This window comes from Puntigrus tetrazona, chromosome 3 (genome assembly GCF_018831695.1).
Source record: "Puntigrus tetrazona isolate hp1 chromosome 3, ASM1883169v1, whole genome shotgun sequence".
In the NCBI taxonomy this organism is placed as follows: domain Eukaryota; kingdom Metazoa; phylum Chordata; class Actinopteri; order Cypriniformes; family Cyprinidae; genus Puntigrus; species Puntigrus tetrazona.
In genome coordinates, this window is record NC_056701.1 from 21,366,727 (window position 1) to 21,388,477 (window position 21,751).

General features: G+C 35.9%; 3 protein-coding genes and 2 pseudogenes across 3 annotated transcripts; all 5 read right to left on the reverse strand.

The window, feature by feature from the left end:
* LOC122337841 overlaps positions 1–21,751 on the reverse strand; it is a 131,022-nt pseudogene that overhangs the window by 71,048 nt on the left and 38,223 nt on the right.
* On the reverse strand, positions 257–2,183 carry LOC122337606 (transmembrane protease serine 11C-like). Its single transcript, XM_043233791.1, has 4 exons — positions 2,100–2,183; positions 1,752–2,019; positions 797–936; positions 257–718 (listed from the first exon to the last, which is right to left on the reverse strand). The coding sequence occupies exons 1-4, from the start codon at positions 2,157–2,159 to the stop codon at positions 452–454; spliced, it is 735 nt and encodes a 244-aa protein (XP_043089726.1). The 5' UTR covers positions 2,160–2,183; the 3' UTR covers positions 257–451.
* On the reverse strand, positions 4,702–7,523 carry LOC122337475 (trypsin II-P29-like). Its single transcript, XM_043233781.1, has 6 exons — positions 7,449–7,523; positions 6,273–6,293; positions 5,996–6,167; positions 5,653–5,918; positions 5,412–5,554; positions 4,702–4,998 (listed from the first exon to the last, which is right to left on the reverse strand). Exons 1-6 carry the CDS (start codon positions 7,501–7,503, stop codon positions 4,717–4,719), a joined length of 939 nt encoding a protein of 312 aa, XP_043089716.1. The 5' UTR covers positions 7,504–7,523; the 3' UTR covers positions 4,702–4,716.
* LOC122337459 (trypsin-3-like) lies at positions 11,477–14,555 on the reverse strand. The gene is made up of 6 exons (XM_043233780.1): positions 14,394–14,555; positions 13,460–13,480; positions 12,581–12,749; positions 12,247–12,515; positions 12,016–12,155; positions 11,477–11,905 (listed from the first exon to the last, which is right to left on the reverse strand). Exons 1-6 carry the CDS (start codon positions 14,446–14,448, stop codon positions 11,621–11,623), a joined length of 939 nt encoding a protein of 312 aa, XP_043089715.1. The 5' UTR covers positions 14,449–14,555; the 3' UTR covers positions 11,477–11,620.
* On the reverse strand, positions 15,097–19,764 carry LOC122341348 (annotated as a pseudogene).

Sequence of the window (21,751 nt, forward strand, 5' to 3'; positions counted from 1 at the left end):
TAAGACCTTACAATTATCTTTCATACTATATTGCACCCTGCATATACACTTATGGTACCACTTTAGAATAGATAACATTTGTTAACTATTAAGTATGACTTTTCCCCTCAATAAATTCTCAATGTGCTACTTATTAATAGTAAGGTAGTTGTTAAGTTTAGGCACTGGGTAGGATTAGGGATGTAGAATAAGGAATAAATACGTGCTTAATAAGCACTAATAAACAGCCAATATTCTAGTAATATGCATGCTAATAAGCAACTATTAGCAATAGGTGTGTTGCAATACACTATGCCTGAATTTCTCAAAATCATGCTTTAATAACTTTCATTCCTACATGCTTAGTATTGCATTTTCTTCCATTGATATTTCTATTGGTGATAAACACTTCATCATCTTCTTCATCAGTTGAGCTTAACGATTATTATCATTGATTATTTGAACTCAATCCTTAAAAAGAGAGAGAGAAGATGATGAAAGAAAAAAGTAAAAGGGAAAACATAGGGAAGCTGGTTGAGCTTCTGAATCCACTGGATTTAAATTCCACAAATCCAGGCAGATCGCTGCTTATCTGAGAGCTGATCCAAGACTGGTATTGAGACACTCTGCTGTAAACGCCAGGGAACTTGGGTACTGCGCAGCCTCCCCCCCCGAAACTCACGATGCCAGACTGAATCCACTGTGAGCTCTTGATGAGCAACGGACCGCCTCCGTCTCCCTGCAAACGCAAACACTTCACATTTACATCGTGCTAATATACTGAGCATCTGCAAACAGACACTGGCTGACTTCTTACCTGACAAAAGCCTTTCCCACCCTTGGTTGGTCCGGCACACAGCATGTTGTCTGTAATTAAGCTTCCATAGGCAGATTTACAATCGCTGTTGCTGACGACTGCTATTTTCACCTCCTGCAGTAAGTTTGGAATAGTGGTGTCTGTTGCATATAAAAAACAACAAAGTTTCAAGAGCCATTCACAGCAAAAAAGGTAGCTAATCTATAACGATAACTACGTTTGTGTCTACACCGAAGGATGGAAGCATCCTGTTTATCCTCCTTTTTCCTCGCTTCTCTCTGTTTAGATTTTGGTGGAAATTATTTATTGATATTCAAGAAATCCTTTATCATGTGCATAAGTATCTTGGTTCTATTTAGCTGTTTGTTACGAGAAAGTAGTGGGTCGTCTAACCCGAAAACTGTGGAAAGCTCCAGAGAAACCAAGGCAGAACATTGTATAAAACCAGTTATAACTCCCATAACACAGCCTGGTTACAAACATTCTTCAAAATATCTACCTTCGTGTTCAGCAGAACAAAGAAATCCATACAGATTTGTAACTACTCAAAGGTGAAGAAATAATGACAGAATTTAAATTGTTTTTGAGTTTTTTTGCCTTTTTTGAGTATAGCTATATACAATTTTGGTTTTATTTTAGTTTCCATTTTAATTCTTAAGTCCTTATTTTAATTTGCATGTGACAAGAAAGTTTCATGTTACATTTTTTTTTTCAACAGTCTACTTTAGACATTGAACTCTGCACCTACATGAACTTTTCTATCAGCATTAGTAGACCGTCAGGTTATGATTAGGAGTTACTACAATAAATTAGCATGTACTTGCAAAGTTACCTATTAATTTTTGTTTTAAATAAAATGCCTTAAACTTCAAAGTTACTTTTAGCTATTTCTTATTATTTTTATTTATTGAATTTCAATAACCTTGGGCATTTAATTTTGATATGTTGCTCTCACCTCCAAAATTGAGCTTTCCCCATCCAGTGACCCAGCTGTCAGTATTTGCAGCAAATGTACTGCCAGCAGCCGCCAGACAGACTGGCCTAATATAATCAGTGAAATTCACAGAAGAGGAGAGCTGGACCAGCGCTATGTCGTTGTCAAGATTAATAGGGTTATATTTAGGATGGATGATGATTTTTGACACGTTTCTGAATATCTCGTGGGGTTTATGCCTATTAGCTGATGACGTCCCAGGTAAATCGCTGTGGTCGATGTGGTTAATCTGAAAGAAAAGAATACAAATAAAAATTGTAATTCCACTATTTATCTATCTATATGTTTCAATGGCATGGCACTACATACTCCTGAAAGCACTGAGCTGCAGACAAAACCCAGTCTTTGTTGATTTAGGCTCCTCCGCATATAAGACCTCCATTTGGAACATAATGAATGCTGACTTGCCACGGCCAAGACCCTCAGCTGCACTTTGCCCTCCAACAATCTTGGGGTTAAGAGGCTTGTCCACACACTGATGAAAAAAGGTGGATGTTCAATGTGGGTTGTAAGATCAACATAAATATTTTTAGTACTTGCGTAATCTTTTAATAAAATGTAATAACTTTTCTCATCCTCATTTGAAACCCCTGCCTTTCTAATTGCAAATCAATTCTAAGCGGATGAAATCAAGCTCTACCTTACGTCACTGAACATGCAGTCGTATGGTCATTAATATGATACTTACCATTTAACTGGCAGTGTGAGCCTATATTGAAAAAAAGAAGAAGAACAACAGTTCATAAAAGTGTTTAGAACATGACTCAACATTCTGTGTGAACCTTTTTTTTTCAGGAAACAAAAGAGAAATTCTGAATGATGTACTGTTATGCAATGAATATGGACTAATGCTTTAAAGGACACAATAAAGTACACCGTAAAATAGAAACAAATTAAAACGCACTTCAGTAAAAACCTTTATATGGTTAGATGTAACTGTACAGTCACTCTGTAACTGAATAATAAAACAGCTGAAAGAAGAACATTAATGAGTCATGGCACATTTTATTTCATTTTATTGATAACTGTTGTTATCAGTTCTGAACATCAGGTGTTTTCTATTACATTTTGTGTTGTAGATCAAAGAGCAGGAACGTGGGTGTCTAATGACATTTATTGTAGTCTTTGGACTATTATATGTCCTCAACATGGGCTACAACAAGTATTTAAAAGGTTAGTTCATGCAAAAAATTTTATAAATCTGAGAGCTCTGACCCTCTATTGGAAGATAGAACAGAAGAAAACACATCATTAAATTATTCAGGGTGAGAACAGTAATTTAGCCTAAATTTTATGAATCAAGAAACGAATGCAAGAAGAAAAACTGTATTTACAAAGTGTGGTGGTGCTTTCCCTATTTGGTTGCACATCAGTGTTGCAAATGAAGCACTCGTGTTGTTCCCTAAAATTAAAGATTAAACCACTGGAGTCACGTTGATTTTGATGCTGTTTTTTCCTACTGTTCTGGAGTTAAATGTGTAAGCTGCATAGCTTCCTACAGATCTCATCTCAAAAAACTGTGTGCTCTGAAAATAAACAAAGGTCTTACAAATGTGGAATGCCATACCTCTTATTAGATTATTTTGTCATTTATTTATTTATTTATTTATTTTCGAAATGTAGGATGCCGTTTAAACTATATGTAATATTTTTGTGTGTCTTTTGAAGGGCATAGGGAACACCAAGACTTACAGCGTTATCGTTTAGACATTGGCACCAGAAATAAGAGGGGAAAAAGGCGCGATCTGAGTGTGACGTCCTAAATTATAACGTGTTATTTTTCGGTTAACATTACAGTTTGTAAACAATGTAATTACATGCCCTGCATTTTCAGGTTTGTAATTACCTTTAATGATGAAGGGCTGCATCTCGTGGTAGTTTATTGTCGTGGCGGATTATTTGTCAGCAAAATAATAATAGAAAGTTATCAGCACAATTAAAGTGGCTGCATTTTTTACTGTCACTAGAAATGCGTAAGTGATGGAATCACAGACTGTTAAAAACGATTCGATAGATTTTGATTTAAATTAAATGTCAAAATATGTAGCCTTTTGTGAGCCCACTCTGTACCCCTACATCCCATCTAAAACCCATATAGGCTCCACATTAACGTGTTTGCTAAGTATGTTTTTATGTCTGATAACTGATATACAGTCTGTACCTCTGCAATGTGATCAGAGATAGGCTTGTTGTAATCATATTTAATTATCTAAAATACCATGTTCTGTCTCTATCTCTAAAGTATCTGTCAAGTTCCTCTACACACTGCTGTACAGCAATAGCCAAGAAGAATAAAAGTCAAGAAGAATAAAAGAAGGAAAACATGAACATCATAAGGCTACTCAGATTTACATTCGTGTCAGAGCCAATGGTATTTGCTGTTTTGTTCTTGAGAAAAGGAGAGTGGTTTCTTTATGTCTTCGTGTTTGTGATATTACTGAAGAGCGTGTAGTCAATATATTTCTATTTATTCTGTTTAAACTGTATAAACACAACATAGTAACAAATTCAATATAATTACTTTTTTTTAATAACCAATATCTCTAACCACAATGGAGATAGATGGGCTTTAATTAACTATTCAGACCCTGAGATGAAGTGTTACTGTAAAAAATATACAACTGCATTTGCAAAATAGTCCAAAAAAACATTAAAACATTCAAATATTCTGAGAGCAAAAGCTTGTGTGCAATATTATAATGCACTATAATGTGTTTAGTGTGCAATATTTTAATAATAATAAAAAATATTGTTATATGTAATATGAGTAGCCTTCCAAGGTTAGAACATTTTTAAAAAGAAAAAAAATAAATGACAGTGTAACAATATAATTATGCCTGATCTCTATGCACTATGCTCTATGCAAACTTGTACAGCACAGTTATCCTCTTATTCAAAGAACACTGAATTGTCATACAAACAATATTTATGTAGAGAGATATAGGGAGCATGCAAAAGGAATGATGGAGGATGTGAGAGAAACCGAAATTAAAAGGAGGTTGGGTGAGCTTCTGAACCCGTTGTTGTTGAATTGAACAAATCCAGGAGGGTTGCTGCCTATGGTAGAGGTGATCCAGTCCTGGTACTGAGAGACTCTGGCGTACACACCAGGATATTTGGGGTCAGCACATCCAATACCAAAACTCACAACACCGGGCTGAATCCACAGAGAGCCGTTTCTAATCACCAACGGACCTCCAGAGTCGCCCTGTTTTCATAAACACAACATTTATATATCTGAAAATGTAAAGTCGATTTACCATTAAATCTGACGGTTTCACTTTATTTTGATGGTCCCTTATGAACATTGTGGTGACAATAAATAACTTTGTACATACATGTCCACTAACTTTTATTAGAGTGTGGGTAGAGTATTAATAAACTGATAGAGTTAGGGTTAGAATAAGCTGACATGTTCTTGAAAAGCTACCTACAGTCAGTAGTGAGTTAGCAGGTAATAATCACACAGTATACTCTAATGAAAGTTAGTTGACATGTAGGTGCAAAGTTACTAATTGTTCATAAGAATGTTATAAGGGACCATCAAAATAAAGTTTTAGCAATCTGACTATTATTATTCGGCTTTGTGTTTTGTAAACTGCAAATTAAAAAAAGGTTTACCTGGCATGAATCTTTTCCTCCCTGATTTAACAATCCAGCACAAATCATATTGCTTGTGATTTTAATAGAGTCATAAGCATCATCACAGTCACTGTTGCTCACAACTGGTATCATGACCTCCTGCAGGATGTTAGGAATCGAACCTGTGACGCAGGTCAGATGATGATTTTGAATGCTTTTAACAGCCAGTAAATTGTTGAGCTTTACAGTATTGTTGTTTTGCAAGCAAATCTTCACTCACCTCCTGACTGTAGTGTTCCCCAGCCGGTGACCCAGCTGTTTGTACCTGCGGCGAAATTACTCCCAGCAGCCGCCAGACAGATCGGCCTAATGTAATCAGAGAAGGTCACAGAAGAAGAGAGCTGAAGTAGTGCTAGGTCGTTGTCGTGTGTAGAATCGGAATAGTCAGGATGGTTGACAACTGTCCTTGCTGTCCTGAGAACTTCATTAGGGTTTGATCCCCACTGGCTCTGACGTCCCAGGTAGATCCGAATGGTACCCAGAGAGCTGTTAATAGGCAAAGTCAGTTAAATCCACTGTTATCAGTTCATAACAGTCTCTTGTTGTTGTTGTAAACATCATACCCCTGGAAGCAATGAGCTGCTGATAAAACCCAGTCTTTGTTAATTAAACTCCCACCACACAAGCACTGACCCCCGTCACAGGTGATAAGAAGGTTGGCTTGCCACGGCCAAGACCCTGCCGCTGCGGCTTGTCCTCCAACAATCTTGCTGTTAAGAGGGGCTTGACCACACACTGATGAGAGGAAAGACAATGTGGAGATTTCCAATTAAAATTATATAATACCCCCAAGACATGTGGAATGATAGCTTTATGGTCATTAAGTCTGTGACAACTTACCATCTAACTGGCAGAGAGATCCTGGAAGATAGAAACCAATTAGATGAACATGCATAGAGCTGACAAAGTGGTTTGTGTGGCCTGCAACCTTACTGCCACATACCATTGTGTGAATTAAATACTTACAAGCTTATTATAGTATTTAAGGATTGTAACCAGGTTGTTATGCGATTCTATTGTCTCGTCATAAATATAGAAGCTGAACCAGTCAGACCTAAGAGTTAAATTAGGAAGCCTATTTAAGGGGTAATTAATCTACAAAAAGAATCATGTTTTAACTTTTTGTTTAATGAGTCAGTGTATCACTATGCTTGCGTGAACAATGTGCATACATTTATTCCTATTAACATTCTTAACTACACCCTACTATGTGAAGGACTCTTTGTTTATTGCTGTCTCGTGCCACGTGCTCTCTGTGCCCTACCTTCCCTTCATGTTAATTGTATTATTGTCTTCAGCCGTGTCTTGTTAATTTAGTCAATTATCTTGTGTATTTAAGTCCTGTGTGTTTGTATTCTGTTTGTCTGAACGTCGAGGTTACATATGTGGTTTATGTTCTGTCTGCCTGTGTTTATTATTATTATTTTGCCCGTTATTGGATTAAATCTGTTTAAGTTTATGTTACTTGCCTTGTGCTCCTTCTCGCGAAACCACGACACTTGGACTCTTATCTGTATTAATTATGCTTTAATACTAATAAATGGGATAGATTTTTACATACGTTTAAACTAAACTAAAAAAAAATAACAAAGTTATTTTAAGAACTGTACACTGAAAGATTCTTTGGGGAACAAAGATCAGTCCTTTGGGCAATGGCAATGATTTGAAAGAAAAAGAGCGTCATTGCAAGGAAATTGTTTTGTTGATGGAAACTTCCACAGTATACACACAATAGACAATAGGTGGTGTATGTTAAGTATTTAAGAACAATTTAGTGAAAGTTAAAGCATCTCATTTGAAATGCTTTAAATCCAGTTTTAAGCGTTTAAGTATAAGATTTCAAATCAAAGGTTTACAATAGTGAAAAATAGTAGTTTATGTGTTTGCATTAATTACTGTTTCAGGTATCAGTGTGTCTGAGTTAAAACGTTTTTAGCATCAGGAATTGAGTAGATTTTATTACTATTAATCAATTTAAATGTTATTAAATAAATGTATATAATTTTAAGAACTTACCTGCTATGTTGAGAAGTATGGTTCCAGCAGCACTCAAAGCTGTAATAAACTTCATACTCTTGATCTATTCTGTGATTTCTCTGTTGTTTGCTCTCTGTCTCTAAGGAGATGTAAAGCAGGTTCTGCTGTGTTTATCAAGTGTTCTCTGTCCCAACCACAATGAGTGTCTGATTCATCCTTTTTTGTGCCTATATTGTGTACTGTACACACCCTGGTTACCTCTACAGGAAATTTTAAGAATTACTAATTGATCTTTCATCAAAATTAGCTTTTCAAGTGACATTGCTTATAACTTAGCAGTAACGCTATACAGGCATGGTCAAACACCAGTAAAACAGTACAATCCAGGCAAGGCAATTTATATTAAATAAAAGTGAAGGTCAGGACAGGCTGCAAATGTGAGGCAACAAGGAAACAGGTGGGAGCATCTTTTATACTAAACAAAGGGGAACATATGACAAAACCAATGATTAGAAGACACAAGCAATTTAAGGAACCAATCAGAATATGATACATTTACAAGGGTAGCACAAGACATGGTGACATGAGGGGCAAATAACACATGAGAAATGGGAAATGCGACCAGTACAGCAGGAAGCCAGGGCAGACCCGAAGAGGCCAGAGACGAGGAGCATCAGGGCAAAGCAGTGTCACCAGTGCTCAATCATAGTGGAGGGGATGATCACTAGAGTGGAGCTGATGATGCAGGAGATCAGGTAAAACAGAAACAGAGAGGTTACAGCATCCTTTGTGACTGTAACAAGGCAGGTAGACAGTTCACAGATGGTTTCCATGGTTGTGACAGAACAGTGAGTGGGCTCATAGTCAGCCCCCATAGCCTTGAGTCGGAGAGGGTTCTGGAGTGGAAGCTGCGACTTTCAAAAGAAACTAAAGCAGGTTTAGATGTTTTGAGAGGTTCTGCAGCGAGAGATGCTAGGATGGGTTTAGATGACTTGAGAGGAGCAGGAGCTGCAACCTCAGGAACAAGAACAAGCTCTGGAATGATTTGGAGGACAGAAGCAGGTTCTGGAACAGACTCATGGACTGGAGAGGGTTCAGATTCACAGACTCTAGCAGGAGCAGAGCAATGTGTAGTCCAAAAACACAGTATAGTGACTGCCATGACAGGGAGCACTGTACAAGCGAGAAAAATCTCAGAGGTGACCTATGCTGAAGCTCTTGGGATGCCTGCTTCACGCACTGACATCAACTGTGGGTGCTACATTTGGCTCGTGACCTGCTTCCAGTCTTGTTATGTTCTGTCCTGCCTTTTGACTTTGCCTTTTTGCTCCAAGTATAGTTTATTGCTTTCAGTTAGACTCCTCTTATGATCGTTCTGCCACTTTTCTTCAGACCTCTTGTTCCCCAGTTCCCAGGTTTTTCCTGAGCTGTGTTTTGTGGCTCCTCCTCACCTGCCCCTCTTGGTGCGCTCAACAAGGACCTTCCCACAGTGACGTTGTGTCGGCACTGACACTGGGACTGTCTGCGGTATTGTATCTCCACCAGAATGTTGCGTCAGCACTGATGCTGGGACTGTGAGCGCTGATGAGTGCTGTTCCCTACACCTTACTGGAGGCTCGTTTTGACTGTTCTCTTAGTCCTGTCTTTAATTTCTCTTCCTGGAGTTACGGCTTCTGGCCTTCTACCCCAGCCAAGTTTTTGTGTTTTGAGACTTAAATTTGAGTTGAACCCGCAACTGTATAATTTTTACTAGTATTTTATTAGGCCTAGGTATTTTCAACCATTTTAACCCTTTTTATTATTAAAGGAAGCATGATGATTACTGAACATCTAGTGAAATGAGTTAATACGTTTCTGCTATGGTTTATATTTCACAGGTAAGCTTACCTTATGAAAGCTTATTTGTTGATCTCAGCTGAGTCGCACCAGCAACTTCCCAAGACCCTATCACCAAATAACATAATACACAATTAAGGTTTAATGCAGCTTAGAACAAGCTTAACGCCATGTAGTTACAGAGTAAATACAACAATTGCAGGCTGTAAATTAAAGTGGTGCTTGTCCCACCTTCCATTCCATATAGTTAGAGGGCAAGTAGCAACAACGAAATGAGCAATGGTCAAAATAGGAGTCCAAAAGGCAAAAAGAGAGAGATTTAAAATACAAAAATACACAGGCAAAGATTTAAACACAGAAAGGGCAGACAAGGCAAGACTAGAACTAGACACTGAACCTAGCTGAGGAAAGACAGCTGTTTTACCGAACCATTCTAACACTTAGTGCTTAATGCAGATCAATACTTAGCATGGAGCAGAGGGAAAAACTGTTATTTAAAATGTGTGAATGATTGAATGCCCTTGCAAAAAATAAAAATAAAAAACTATTAGCAGACAGTCCAGGACATCAGAATAATGCTTAAAAACTCCTGAACATAGTCCTTGAGTGATCGATTACCCTGCATGAGGGCTAATAGCATCTTAGCAATGTCCATACCTAGCCAATATACTAGCCTAAATTCATACCTAGCCTAAGTATTCTGTAACGGGACTGACGAGACCAGAGATGTGGGTATCCAAGTGCGAAGCTTTATTCAAAAACACGGTCAAAAACTGCAGGATCAAAACAATGGCACACATGTATGTAGGAGGAAATCAGAGTGCAGTCCAAGAAATAAGCAAGAGTCAGTCCATGTAATCCAAATGTAATCCAAAGGGGGAAAACAGAGTGGTAATCCAGGGAAGCGAGCAATAATCGAATCGGGGTACAAACAGTGTCCAAGACAGCAGGCAGAGAGAGAGTCCAGATACCAGGCATAAAACGGAACCAGGGAAATCTAACAAGGAATCTCAGAGGAAACTGGGAAACAGGAAAATGGCTTGTGTAGAGTAGCTATCTCTAGGGATAGGGATATATGCTTACAATACTTGGCATGGAGCAGAGAGAAAAACTCTTATTTAAGATGTGTGTTTAGGGCAGGTGAACGTGTGATGAGTGCAATTAGGTGTGTGTATGTCATCAGTGCAATGCATGATGGGAATTGAAATTCAGAGTGAAAAGTGAAAAGTAAATTATGAATTTGTTTAATTCATTCATGTATTTCACCCACTGACGAAGTTAAACTATTACGTCATGTCAAAACCATAACATCAATAAACACAGTTATACACAATATTACAATATTAAACTATGTATTATAGAGAACTGACAGGATTTTATGTTATAATTTTATGTTAACGGTTTTACCGCTTTGATCCACGTGCTTAAGCACCATTTTGAGTTAATGTTTTTTAAAAGGATCTTTTAAAAGGAAATAAGGTGTGAATGTGATAATTATTTTTCTAAATATTTTTCTAATATTTTTAGGCTAAAAGCTTTCACCTAAAAACGAAAAGTATGTCATTATTTATCCTCAAGCAGTTCCATTGAAAAATGTGGGAGACAAGCATTTATTTTCAATAAAAATGCTGGAAATAATCAAAAAGTTGAAAATAAAGTATCAGGTAGGGCTAGGGTAGGTGTAGGGTGGGCTTTAATGTTATTATATAACATTTACACTGCATTCTTTCAAGAGCATTCTGTTTTATAATGTGCTTCAATACTGAGGTGCAGATACTTGCCACTTGCAAATGGTAGTATAAATAACAGAAAATGCATTTAGTGAAAATAGTGTATCACTAAAAAACATTTGCTATTTTCACCTGGTGTAAATAGAATCCTTATTGTAAATAGCTGCTGCCTATAAAATGTTGTGATAACATGCGATGTTCTCTGTCACAGCACTAGATGGCAGATTGGCAACTAAATAGAAACTAAATTTTGCAGTTAATAGACATTTAAGTAAAGTCGGCTAGATGCCAGTACAAACAATTAGACAGTATGCCTCAACTCATATCTTCAAAGCTTTTCCTCATTTCCTCATAGCTAAAATAACATTGAATCAGACTAAGTTAAATATATGAACACATTTACATCTGGAGCCACAAAAGTTACATAATTTTTTTGTGTATTACAAAGTGTAGTTTGATTGTTCTGCACTACCACTTCAGAAATTAAGGACAGAGACAAACTATTAGATAGTACAAGTACTGTACTCTTTTATTGTACCTGTTTTAATAAATTAAAATACAAAGTGACTGTAGTGCATTTGTATTTTTTCATCTTATTTAAATGTGTGAACAATAGCCTGTGTAGGGCTTTTAATGACCTGGTCATTAAGAAAATACAAATAAGGAGAAAATCAGAGGAATGATGGTGGATGTGAGAGAAAGTGAAAATAAGAGGAGACTGGGTGAGCCTGAGCTGGAATCATTGGAGGTGAAAGAGACGAATCCTGGTAGATTGCTGCTTATTTGGGAGCTGATCCAAGACTGGTATTGAGACACTCTGGTGTAAACACCAGGGTAATTGGGTAGTCCACAGTCTCGACCAAAACTCACAATGCCAGACTGAATCCACTGAGAATTGTTCTTATTTACCATTGGACCTCCAGAGTCTCCCTGCATAGATAAACGTTATGTAATGTTAATATTTCTGACAATATACAAGGTAAAGCAGTTTGAACCTCACAACAGGGCTAAACTGAATCGAACACTGCATCATGATATACCTGACATGAATCTTTTCCCCCTTCACTGAGTCCAGCGCATACCATGTTGCTTGTAATGATTCCTCCATAATCGTTATTACAAACACTGTTGCTTACGATTGGTATCTGCACTTCCTGCAGTATGTTTGGAATCTGGGTGTCTGTAACGTGAATGGCACGGTGGAAAAAGTCAGATCATTTTCTGGTGAAACTGCTCAATGTTTTGAATCACAGACGTTTGATTGAACTCACCTGCAGAATTGAGTTTGCCCCATCCGGTGATCCAACTCTTAGTACCTCCACCTAATACACTCCCGGCAGCCGCCAGACAAACCGGCTTAATGTAGTCAGTGAACGTCACAGAAGAAGAGAGCTGCAGCAGCGCTATGTCATTGTTTTGAGAAGCTGTGCTATAGCTGGGATGGATGATGAGCTGAATCACTGTCCTGGAGATCTCATTCGGGTTCGAGCCTGATTGGAGTTGACGGCCCAGGTAGATTTTTACATTAGATGAGGCGGTACTGTAAATAAAGACAATTATCAGTCTTATTCCACATGTTGAGTTATGTCATCTATCACTTCATACCTCTGGAAGCAGTGAGCAGCAGACAGAACCCAGTCTTTATTGATTAGACTCCCACCACAGAAGTGACTTCCTGTCGTAATTCTATGAAGGCTTGCTTGCCAGGGCCAAGACCCCTGAACTGCAGCTTGTCCTCCGACAATCTTTGTATTGAGAGGAGCCTGACCGCACACTGGTGAGAGAAAAGAAGTCTGAAATCAACATGAACGAATTACATTTACCTTATCATTAAATTTAAAGAGACACTACACCCCAAAATGACAATTTTTGTAATTAAAAACTTGCCTTCATGTCGTTCCAAACCCACAAGAACTTAGTTTGTCTTTGGAACACAATTTAAGACATTTTGGACGAAAACAGAGAGGCTTCTGACTGTCCCATTGAGTAAAATGCAGTAAAATACACTGTCAAGGTCCAGGAAAGTATAAAACACATCGTCAGAATACTCCACTGCCGTCAGTGGTTCAGTTTGAATGTTATAAAGTGACGAGAATACTTTTTATTCAACAACTTCTCTCCAGAGGAGTGTATACAGTTCGCATACTAAAAGTATTCTTGTCACTTGGATGCCGATGGGACAGTCACAAACCGTTTTTATCTAAAATATCATAAATTGTTCCAAAAAGGATTAGAATGACATGAGGATAAGTGATCAATGACAAACAATTTTATTTTAGGGTAGATTAAATATATTAAATTTACATATAACATTATTGATATATCTCTATTATTGTGGGAGATTAATAATCATAATAGATTTAATTTAGAATTAATAGATTTAGAAATAGAATTAATTTATTCCAGATTAATAAAAAAACAGATCAATTAAACATTTTTCATAATTTTGTTGAAAGTGTTTGTATGAGTAGCAAATAAACTTACCATTTAACTGACAAAGTGAGCCTGTAAAAGAAAAATGGAGAAATATCAACATTTTGAGTTGTAAATAGAGAGTAGAGACTATACAAATGAGTGCTATTGTTCTGTGTTTGTTTTCTTGACAAAGAATTTAAGCAGAAACTGGTTTACACAGAGATACGGGTCTAGATGCATTGACATGGAGCTGATAAACTGGTTCTTTAGGTAGCAAGTTATCTGTGTTTCCATCCATTCAGGTCAATATGCTTAAAGACTGGGTTTACCTAAAAGTAAAAATATTTTACTTTTAATGTCATTTCAAACAGTATGACTGATATTTGTAATCATGTATTAGTCACTCTGACTAAGAAGGTTAACTTATGGCTACCATTATCCTGAATTCTTAAAGAATGCTTAAAGAAGAGCAATGCAGAGATTCAAGATGTTCAAGAACTTAATAACTAGATTTTCAAAAACCTAGTAACTAAATACATTTTGATATTGTTGTAAAACTGAGTTTTTGCAGTATAGAAAGATTATTTGTAGCCTACATGAAAATGGTGTTTTTGTTATTATAGACTCATAAACACATCTTAAATGCTCTTGTTTTATTCAGAAAAAAAGAAAATAAAAATCATCATCGGTCAAGCTATGAAAACTATTCATCCACCAAGCCAAGAAACTGAGAAAAGAACTGTTTGTACTTCCATTTACCTTTAATATTATAATAACATTGCACTTTACTATACTACTAAAACTATAGTTTCCTATTTAGTTTTTTGAGTCAGTAACATTAATTTTAGGTGTAAAGAAAATAATAAGTTAATTAACAAAAGGTGTCCTACCCTCTTGTGGCGAAAAGACCTATATGATTTTAAACCTAAATATAATGTTTTATGGTAAAGTTATTAAACAAGATCTTACCTATTATTTATTTCAGCGTCATGTCAGATCTTACCTGCTATGTTAAGAAGTATGGCTCCTGCAAAACACGCAGTTTGATACAATTTCATTTTCTTGTCTGTGTTATGTTTTCTCTGTTTTCTTAGCTGTTTCCTTTACTGCTAAATGTCTAATGACGGGTAAATCAAGTGCTGCCGCATTCAGCAGGACCCTGTTTAGTTTCCTTCTGACACACCTTGTTTTACCTTCTAGCCTCCTGCCAGTTTTTAGTACACACCCTGCTTCTCTTTGATGTTTGGATGCTTTTCTACTGCTTCAAATTTTTATGCTACACAAACTAATTAAATAATAATATATAGTCTTTATATATATATATATAGATCAGGGCTTACAGGATGTCACATTGCCTCCTGCTGCCATTAAATAACGATTTTATACACAGGCCAGTCCTGTTACCATTTAAAGGAATAGTTCACACAAACTTTCTTTTTAAAACAATTTCCTTGAAAAAACCCTGAAATTCTTGAAATTGTTTGCTACATCAGGTTCATATCAGCATAGGAGAACGTGGAGTTCAGACTCGATGAGTAGAAACACCTTTTTTGTTCAAAGGCCTAACATGAGAAGCAATATGCAATTTGGTCTTATTTGAATATTTATATGGCCAAAAGATTAAATTCTGTTGTACCAGTATCTAACCGGTATCTTTAAACACGCTGCAGAGCACACACGCTTTAATTACTACTCAGACTCTAAGATGAAGTGTTATTGTAAGTAATATAAACCTTTAATACACAAGTGGTAGTACATTTAAAATAGATATATAATCAAATAAAATAAAATACAACCATAAAAATTCAATAGTCTCTCAAAAAAATTAGCTCAAAGTAAAGACAATAATTAGCTGTGCATAATAATCGCAAACATCATGTATTTAGGCCAAATTTCACATCCTCATTATACAAAGACCCTGTGAGCAGAAGCTTGCTGAACTTCAACAAGCATTAGTTTGCAGGAAATGAAAGTAAGAGATTTCCAAGAATAGTACATTTTTAAAAGGTAAAATATAAAGGACAGTATGACTATACACAGACTTCACAGGTTTATGAAAACTTGTATGTCACAGTTATTCTCTTAATCAAAGAACACTAAAAACTGTCATTCGAACGATCTCTATGTAGAGAGATATAGGGAGAATATGAAAGGAATGATGGAGGAAGTGAGAGAAACCAAAAATAAAAGGAGGTTGGGTGAGCTTCTGAACCCGTTGTTGTTGAATTGAACAAATCCAGGAGGGTTGCTGCCTATGGTAGAGGTGATCCAGTCCTGGTACTGAGAGACTCTGGCGTACACACCAGGATATTTGGGGTCAGCACATCCAATACCAAAACTCACAACACCGGGCTGAATCCACAGAGAGCTGTTTCTAATCACCAACGGACCTCCAGAGTCGCCTGTGTTGATATGAAATGATGCATTTCAAAAAGTCATGCAGATTTGCAGTGTTTTGTTGTAAGTTGGACTAAACTGCTTTGCAGATATATAACGTAATAATGCAATAACTTAGAACATTGAAACACCGCATAATGTATTAATCTACTTCATCCTATTCAAGAATGTATTTAAATACTACACAATAAATGGGTTTTTAAACAGGAGACTATTCCGTAATGTAACACCCATCACACAAAATGTTTATCTTTTGACCCACCATAAACAGAAATGATAATTACTATTAGCCTATATACATTGATATAAGTTGTGTGTACTGTATAACAGTCACTGTAAAATATAATTTCTTTGGGAGTAAAAATGTAGAGTTTTAATGTTTGGGCTAGGGTCATTGGGTTAGAGTTGATCGGCATGCCGTTTTTGCAACAGTGGTAGATGTTAATGATAATTTAAAGTGCACAGAGGATTCAAATATGTATTCTAATAAAAGGTTCATTCTTACCTGACATGAATCTTTTCCTCCCTGATTCAACAGTCCGGCACACATCATATTGTTAGTGATGGCCCCTCCGTAAAGCATTATTACAGTCACTGTTGCTCACAACCGGATCAACACCTCCTGCAGTATGTCAGAGCCGAACCTGTGACGAAGATAACAGGATGATTTTAGCGGCTTTTATTGACCACACTGTAAAACAATTACATTGATTTTAACAGATAAAACTGTTAAAATGGTTAATGGCAAATTAAATTATAATAAATGACTGTAAAATTTACAGGGAAAACCTGTAAACGGACATCCCCAGAAATCACTGCATTGCAGTTAAAATTGTGTTTGTTTGACATGCTTTTTCTTTGAAATAACTATGTTTTGGATGGGGATTGGCTCATCTTCAGTGAACGTGACTGGTGGATCCTAAAGCGGGTGGCTTTAAAAGGGTGGCGCTGCCTAAACATGGCGAGCTCATTTGCCGTTTGCTGTCGTGACTGTGAAGTAGGTAATGTATATATTTTATTGTTATTTTGGCCTCTCTGAAGTTAATGCACCTTATATGCATTGCAGTACATTGTATACATTCCTCTTAATAAATCCTTTAAACTTATGTGTGTGTTTGGTGATCTGTTGGCTGTGGTAACATCATTCGTTCGTGTTTCACCATACCAATATGGGCTGTAACACGACACTACCTGCATTTGGTGGTTACCAGTGTATTTTTAAAGGTACAATGCAGATTTCAGTACTTTAATAGGTTACTGTCACCATCTGATTCCACCCAGAACCTCTTAAGGTCACTTCACCTCCATAGTCACACCATTACCCGGACTGCATTTCCAAGTGCTTGCAATAATTCTGAGTATTCATCATTTTTTTGTTGATTTCCCTTGTGCTGATTTCGGACAGTTTCTCGTTTCCTGATTCCTTGCTGCCTGCCCCGACTCCTGCCTGGTTAACGTTTATGATTCTGGTTTATGACGCCTAACGCTGTTGTTAACCCTGCCTGTCTGCCTATGAATAAACCATACTGCAAATGGATTCGCTCGTCTTTGACTTCTACGCACAGGTATATTAACATTAATAAAATTACAGCATTTAACTGTAAATTTGACTTAAAACGCGTTGTTAGCGTTTTTTACAGTTGAATTCTGGCAACCACAGCTGTCTTTTTTTATGTAATTTCTTTTACAGTGCAGTTACAGTACATTGTTGAGCTTTAAATAATCGTTTTGCAAGCAAATCTTCACTCACCTCCTGACTGTAGTGCTCCCCAGCCGGTGACCCAGGTGTTTGTACCTGCGGCGAATTTACTCCCAGCAGCCGCCAGACAGATCGGCCTAATGTAATCAGAGAAGGTCACAGAAGAAGAGAGACGAAGTAGTGCTAGGTCGTTGTCATTGTAGCACTGGAATAGCCAGGATGGACGGTGACAGTCGCTGTCCTGAGAACTTCATTAGGGTTTGATCCCGACTGGCTCTGGCGTCCCAGGTAGATCCGAATGGTACTCAAGGGACTATACACAGAGGAAGTCAGTTTTAATTAAACTTGCATCAATTGATAACAGTGTCTTGAGTTTAACTTAAACTTCATACGTCTGGAAGCAGTGAGCTGCAGACAAAACCCAGTCTTTGTTGATTAGACTGCCTCCACAGAAATGGCCTCCATATACAGGGCTTTGAATGCTGACTTGCCACGGCCAAGACCCTGCCGTTGCATCTTCCTCCAACAATTTTGGTGTTTAGGGGCTTGACCACACACTGATGAGTAAAAACACAATGTGAAATTCCCATTTAAAAATTATATGCCCCCAAGACATGTGGAATGATAGCTTTATGGTCATTAAGTCTGTGACAACTTACCATCTAGCTGGCAGAGAGTTCCTGGAAGACAGAGACCAATTAGATGAACATGCATAGAGCTGATAAACTTGTTTGTGTGCTGCCACATACCATTGCGTGAATCAAGATAAAACTTTCACATTCATTACAGTGTATAATGATTAATGCCTGGTTGTGAAATGACTTCGTTGTCCTGACAGGAAAATAAAAGCGTAACCGTCTGTAATGTGAGCTAAATTTGGAGCCCTCTTTCACAAAGTGCGACAACAAAACAGGTTTATGTGCCTTGACAATGACAGCACCTTTATACGGAAAACACAGTTTCGGGTTACTACATTTAGTATTTGTTTTACTAATGGCCATGGCAAGTGGTTATGAACAGTATTGGGAAGGTTGCCGTGTTGCGGTGTGCGGGATCTGGTTTTTATTTTTCAATTTTTGACCTTTGTTTCTTACGCACCTATCTATTGCTGTTACTAGGTGTGTGGAGAATCATTACTAATAGATTTATGCTGATTCATCAAAGCTTATATTGTAACAGATCATGTTGCTTTATTGTGTAATTTCACCATTTATGTATTACACTTCTACAATGTAAAAACGAAAAAAAAATTATTCAGTTTTTAATTCTGTGTGTTACTTTTTGATTCAATTATTTTGTTTTAAATAGCAATTTCTAGTGAAAATTGCTTCATACCAATTTTTCCTAATATGTATCACTATGCTTGCGTGAACTGTGTGTTTAACGCTTAACGTTTAAATACATCCAATAACCCCTGTTTATTTGGGTAGCTGCTGTACAACAGGTCTTAGAGACACTTTTAATATCCTTTATTTACCTTACATAGACTCTTTATTGACATCTTTGGTTCCGTGAAGAACGTTTAATATCCCTGAAGCTTTATATTTTACAAAAGAATCATTATATAGTAAAAAAAAAACATTTTACTTTTAAATGATCAAACTACACTCTAAATAATAAAGGTAGTTTAATTAGCATGTTTAATGAAAAAGGTTATTTAGATAATTTTAGATAACGAAAAACTGTTTGTTCTGAGGCATCCCCTTTTGGGATAATTTAAACTGAATATGTATCATTCAAATATTACTGAAATATAAAATAATTACTATTATAATACTCAGAATAGTAAAACAGCAGTATAATAGACAGTTGAATGTTTGTACACTAACCATTCTTTATTATTATGGCTTTTTTTGTGTGTTTTAGAACAATTTAGTTAATAGTTAGCATCCCGTTTTATACTTAATTGCAAGCATTTAAACAAAAGGTGTTAACAATTATGAGAAACACATAGTTTAATGTTTGCACTAATTGCCATTTCAGGTATCAGAGTTACAAGCTTCTTTAGCAACAGGAATTCAACTGTATCATAATTAATCCATTTTAACATTTTAAAATATATTTATCTAATTTTATTGGCTTACCTGCTATGTTGAGAAGTATGGTTCCAGCAGCACTCAAAGCTGTAATTAACTTCATACTCTTGCTCTATTCTGTGATCTTCGGTTGTTTTTTCTGCTCTCTGTCTCTAATGAGATGTAAAGCAGGTGCTGCTGTGTTTATCAAGCGTTCTCTGTCCCAACCACCATGAGTGTCTGACTCATCTTTTTTTTTTTTTTTCAAGTGTACTGTACACACCCTGTCACCTCTACAGGTAATGTTAAGAACTACCCAATGAACACATTTCAGTTCAAGGTCACTTCACTACTATTACAACATTTTAATTGTCCCTGCATTGATTTTTATGATGTCGCTTGTAGTTTATCGCATTAAAGCAGCATAATGAGTGAGCATTTTTCTGTCTGTCTTAGCTGTCTTCTCTGCTTTTATTACTTTATTCATAATTTTAATATTAATTTGTGTTAGATAAACAGAAAGACACCTATGTACACTTCTATATATATATTTTGCTATGAAGTGTTTTATGCTTAAATATTATTACAATTTAAAATATTGTTTTTCTGTTTGAATACATTTTAAAAAGTAATTTGTGTGATTTTTACTTTATTACACCAGTCTTATAATATGACAATTGGTGTTAAATAATAATTTATTATATTATGAGAAATGTTTTTGGTTTGTTTTTAAGATGCTTAGTATCGTTGGTGTATGCTGATATATTTATTTATGATTATGATTCTTTGATACCAAAAAGTTGAAAATAGCAATCTTGTTATTTTAACAATCTAGTTAACAATCTTCTGTAAATTCTGTAAAAGTGTCACTTTTGGTCAATGTTTTATTTTTATTTTAACAGTAATGTATATTATTTATGCATAAAACATATTATGTTGTATTTCAAAGTTAAATGTTAAAAACGTTTGAGAGTTTGAGAGAGAGAGAGAGACATAGCATATGCTGCTGACATATCAGGAGAGACTATCAGGATTCTGTGAACCCCGCCCCTTCTCGCATATGCTGCTGAATTTGCATCATTAGCATTGACGACAACTTGCTTTATCCAGTCACCTAGTTGCACTGGTTTTTTGTTTTTTTTTTACTATGAATGAAGCTGAATATTTCTCTCAGATGAAAACATTTCCTCAAGGCTTGCGAGATGATCTCATGTACTGTAATTAAAACATTCACATGTGTTTTTAAGCATTATTTCTTAGTGTGAGAATTTGCTTAGCAATCATAAACTCATAAAGATCATAAACATATATATATATATATATATATATATATATATATATATATATATATATATATATATATATATATATATATATATATATATATATTCAGATTTTTATGATTTATCATCTGTTATAACTGAATATAATGTTTATGCATGTTGTTATGACTGTGAAAATATTGAAATTGTTTTTTTTTTGTTTTTTTTTTAATAAATTCTAATATTCTTTATATAATTGGTAAATGTGAAGTTGATCATTGCTAAGCAAATTCTCACACTAAGAAATAATGCTTAAAAACACATGTGAATGTGCTTTTAATTACAGTACATGAGATCATCTCTCAGGCCTTGAGGAAATGTTTTCATCTGAGAGAAATATTCAGCTTCATTTATAGTAAAAAAAAAACTAGTACAACTAGGTGACTGGATAAAGCAAGTTGTCATCAATGCTAATGATGCAAATTCTGTGAAAAGGGGTTGGGGTTGGGGTTCACAGAATCCTGATAGTTCCCTGATATGTCAGCATCATATGTTATTAATTTATTTTTACATTTTTAGACACATTTAGTACATTTTTATTTATATAGTATGTTTTGAATATTCAACTGCATTTTGTATTTTTTTTTTTATTAGGTACCAGTAACTAGCAATAAAAAGGCAGTAAATGTTTAAAAGTTAACTTCATGTTGACACTTTCTTTAATGAGTTCAAAAGTCCATTAGTGTAACATGTTTGTGTAACATTAGCTTTCACAAAGAGACTGGACCCTGGCAAAAAAAACAAAACAAAAAAAAAACCCATTGCACTTAAAAGTGCATATCATAAATGTATAGTCATTACCCATCCCTTTTAGTTATCAGTTTTGGTAGGATATTAACCTTTGTGTCCTTTGATTGGTATATCGATTTAACTACACCAACGAGATAGGACGAGAACAGAACTTAAACTGAACGCTGTTACTAAGCTG

What these genes read in the sequence shown, in the direction of transcription:
- LOC122337606 (XM_043233791.1), bottom strand. Translation starts at nt 2,159, where the DNA reads ATGCGGAGGAGCCTAAATCAACAAAGACTGGGTTTTGTCTGCAGCTCA. An exon ending in GCAGCTCAGTGCTTTCAGGA is followed by an intron (nt 2,020 to 2,099) that starts GTATGTAGTGCC and finishes CTTTTCTTTCAG; the next exon opens with ATTAACCACATCGACCACAG. An exon ending in GTGGGAAAGGCTTTTGTCAG is followed by an intron (nt 719 to 796) that starts GTAAGAAGTCAG and finishes TTGCGTTTGCAG; the next exon opens with GGAGACGGAGGCGGTCCGTT.
- LOC122337475 (XM_043233781.1), bottom strand. Translation starts at nt 7,503, where the DNA reads ATGAAGTTTATTACAGCTTTGAGTGCTGCTGGAACCATACTTCTCAAC. An exon ending in ATCTCTCTGCCAGTTAGATG is followed by an intron (nt 6,168 to 6,272) that starts GTAAGTTGTCAC and finishes TCCTCTCATCAG; the next exon opens with TGTGTGGTCAAGCCCCTCTT. An exon ending in GAGGAAAAGATTCATGCCAG is followed by an intron (nt 4,999 to 5,411) that starts GTAAACCTTTTT and finishes TTATGAAAACAG; the next exon opens with GGCGACTCTGGAGGTCCGTT.
- LOC122337459 (XM_043233780.1), bottom strand. Translation starts at nt 14,448, where the DNA reads ATGAAATTGTATCAAACTGCGTGTTTTGCAGGAGCCATACTTCTTAAC. An exon ending in CATACTTCTTAACATAGCAG is followed by an intron (nt 13,481 to 14,393) that starts GTAAGATCTGAC and finishes TTTCTTTTACAG; the next exon opens with GCTCACTTTGTCAGTTAAAT. An exon ending in CTCACTTTGTCAGTTAAATG is followed by an intron (nt 12,750 to 13,459) that starts GTAAGTTTATTT and finishes TTCTCTCACCAG; the next exon opens with TGTGCGGTCAGGCTCCTCTC.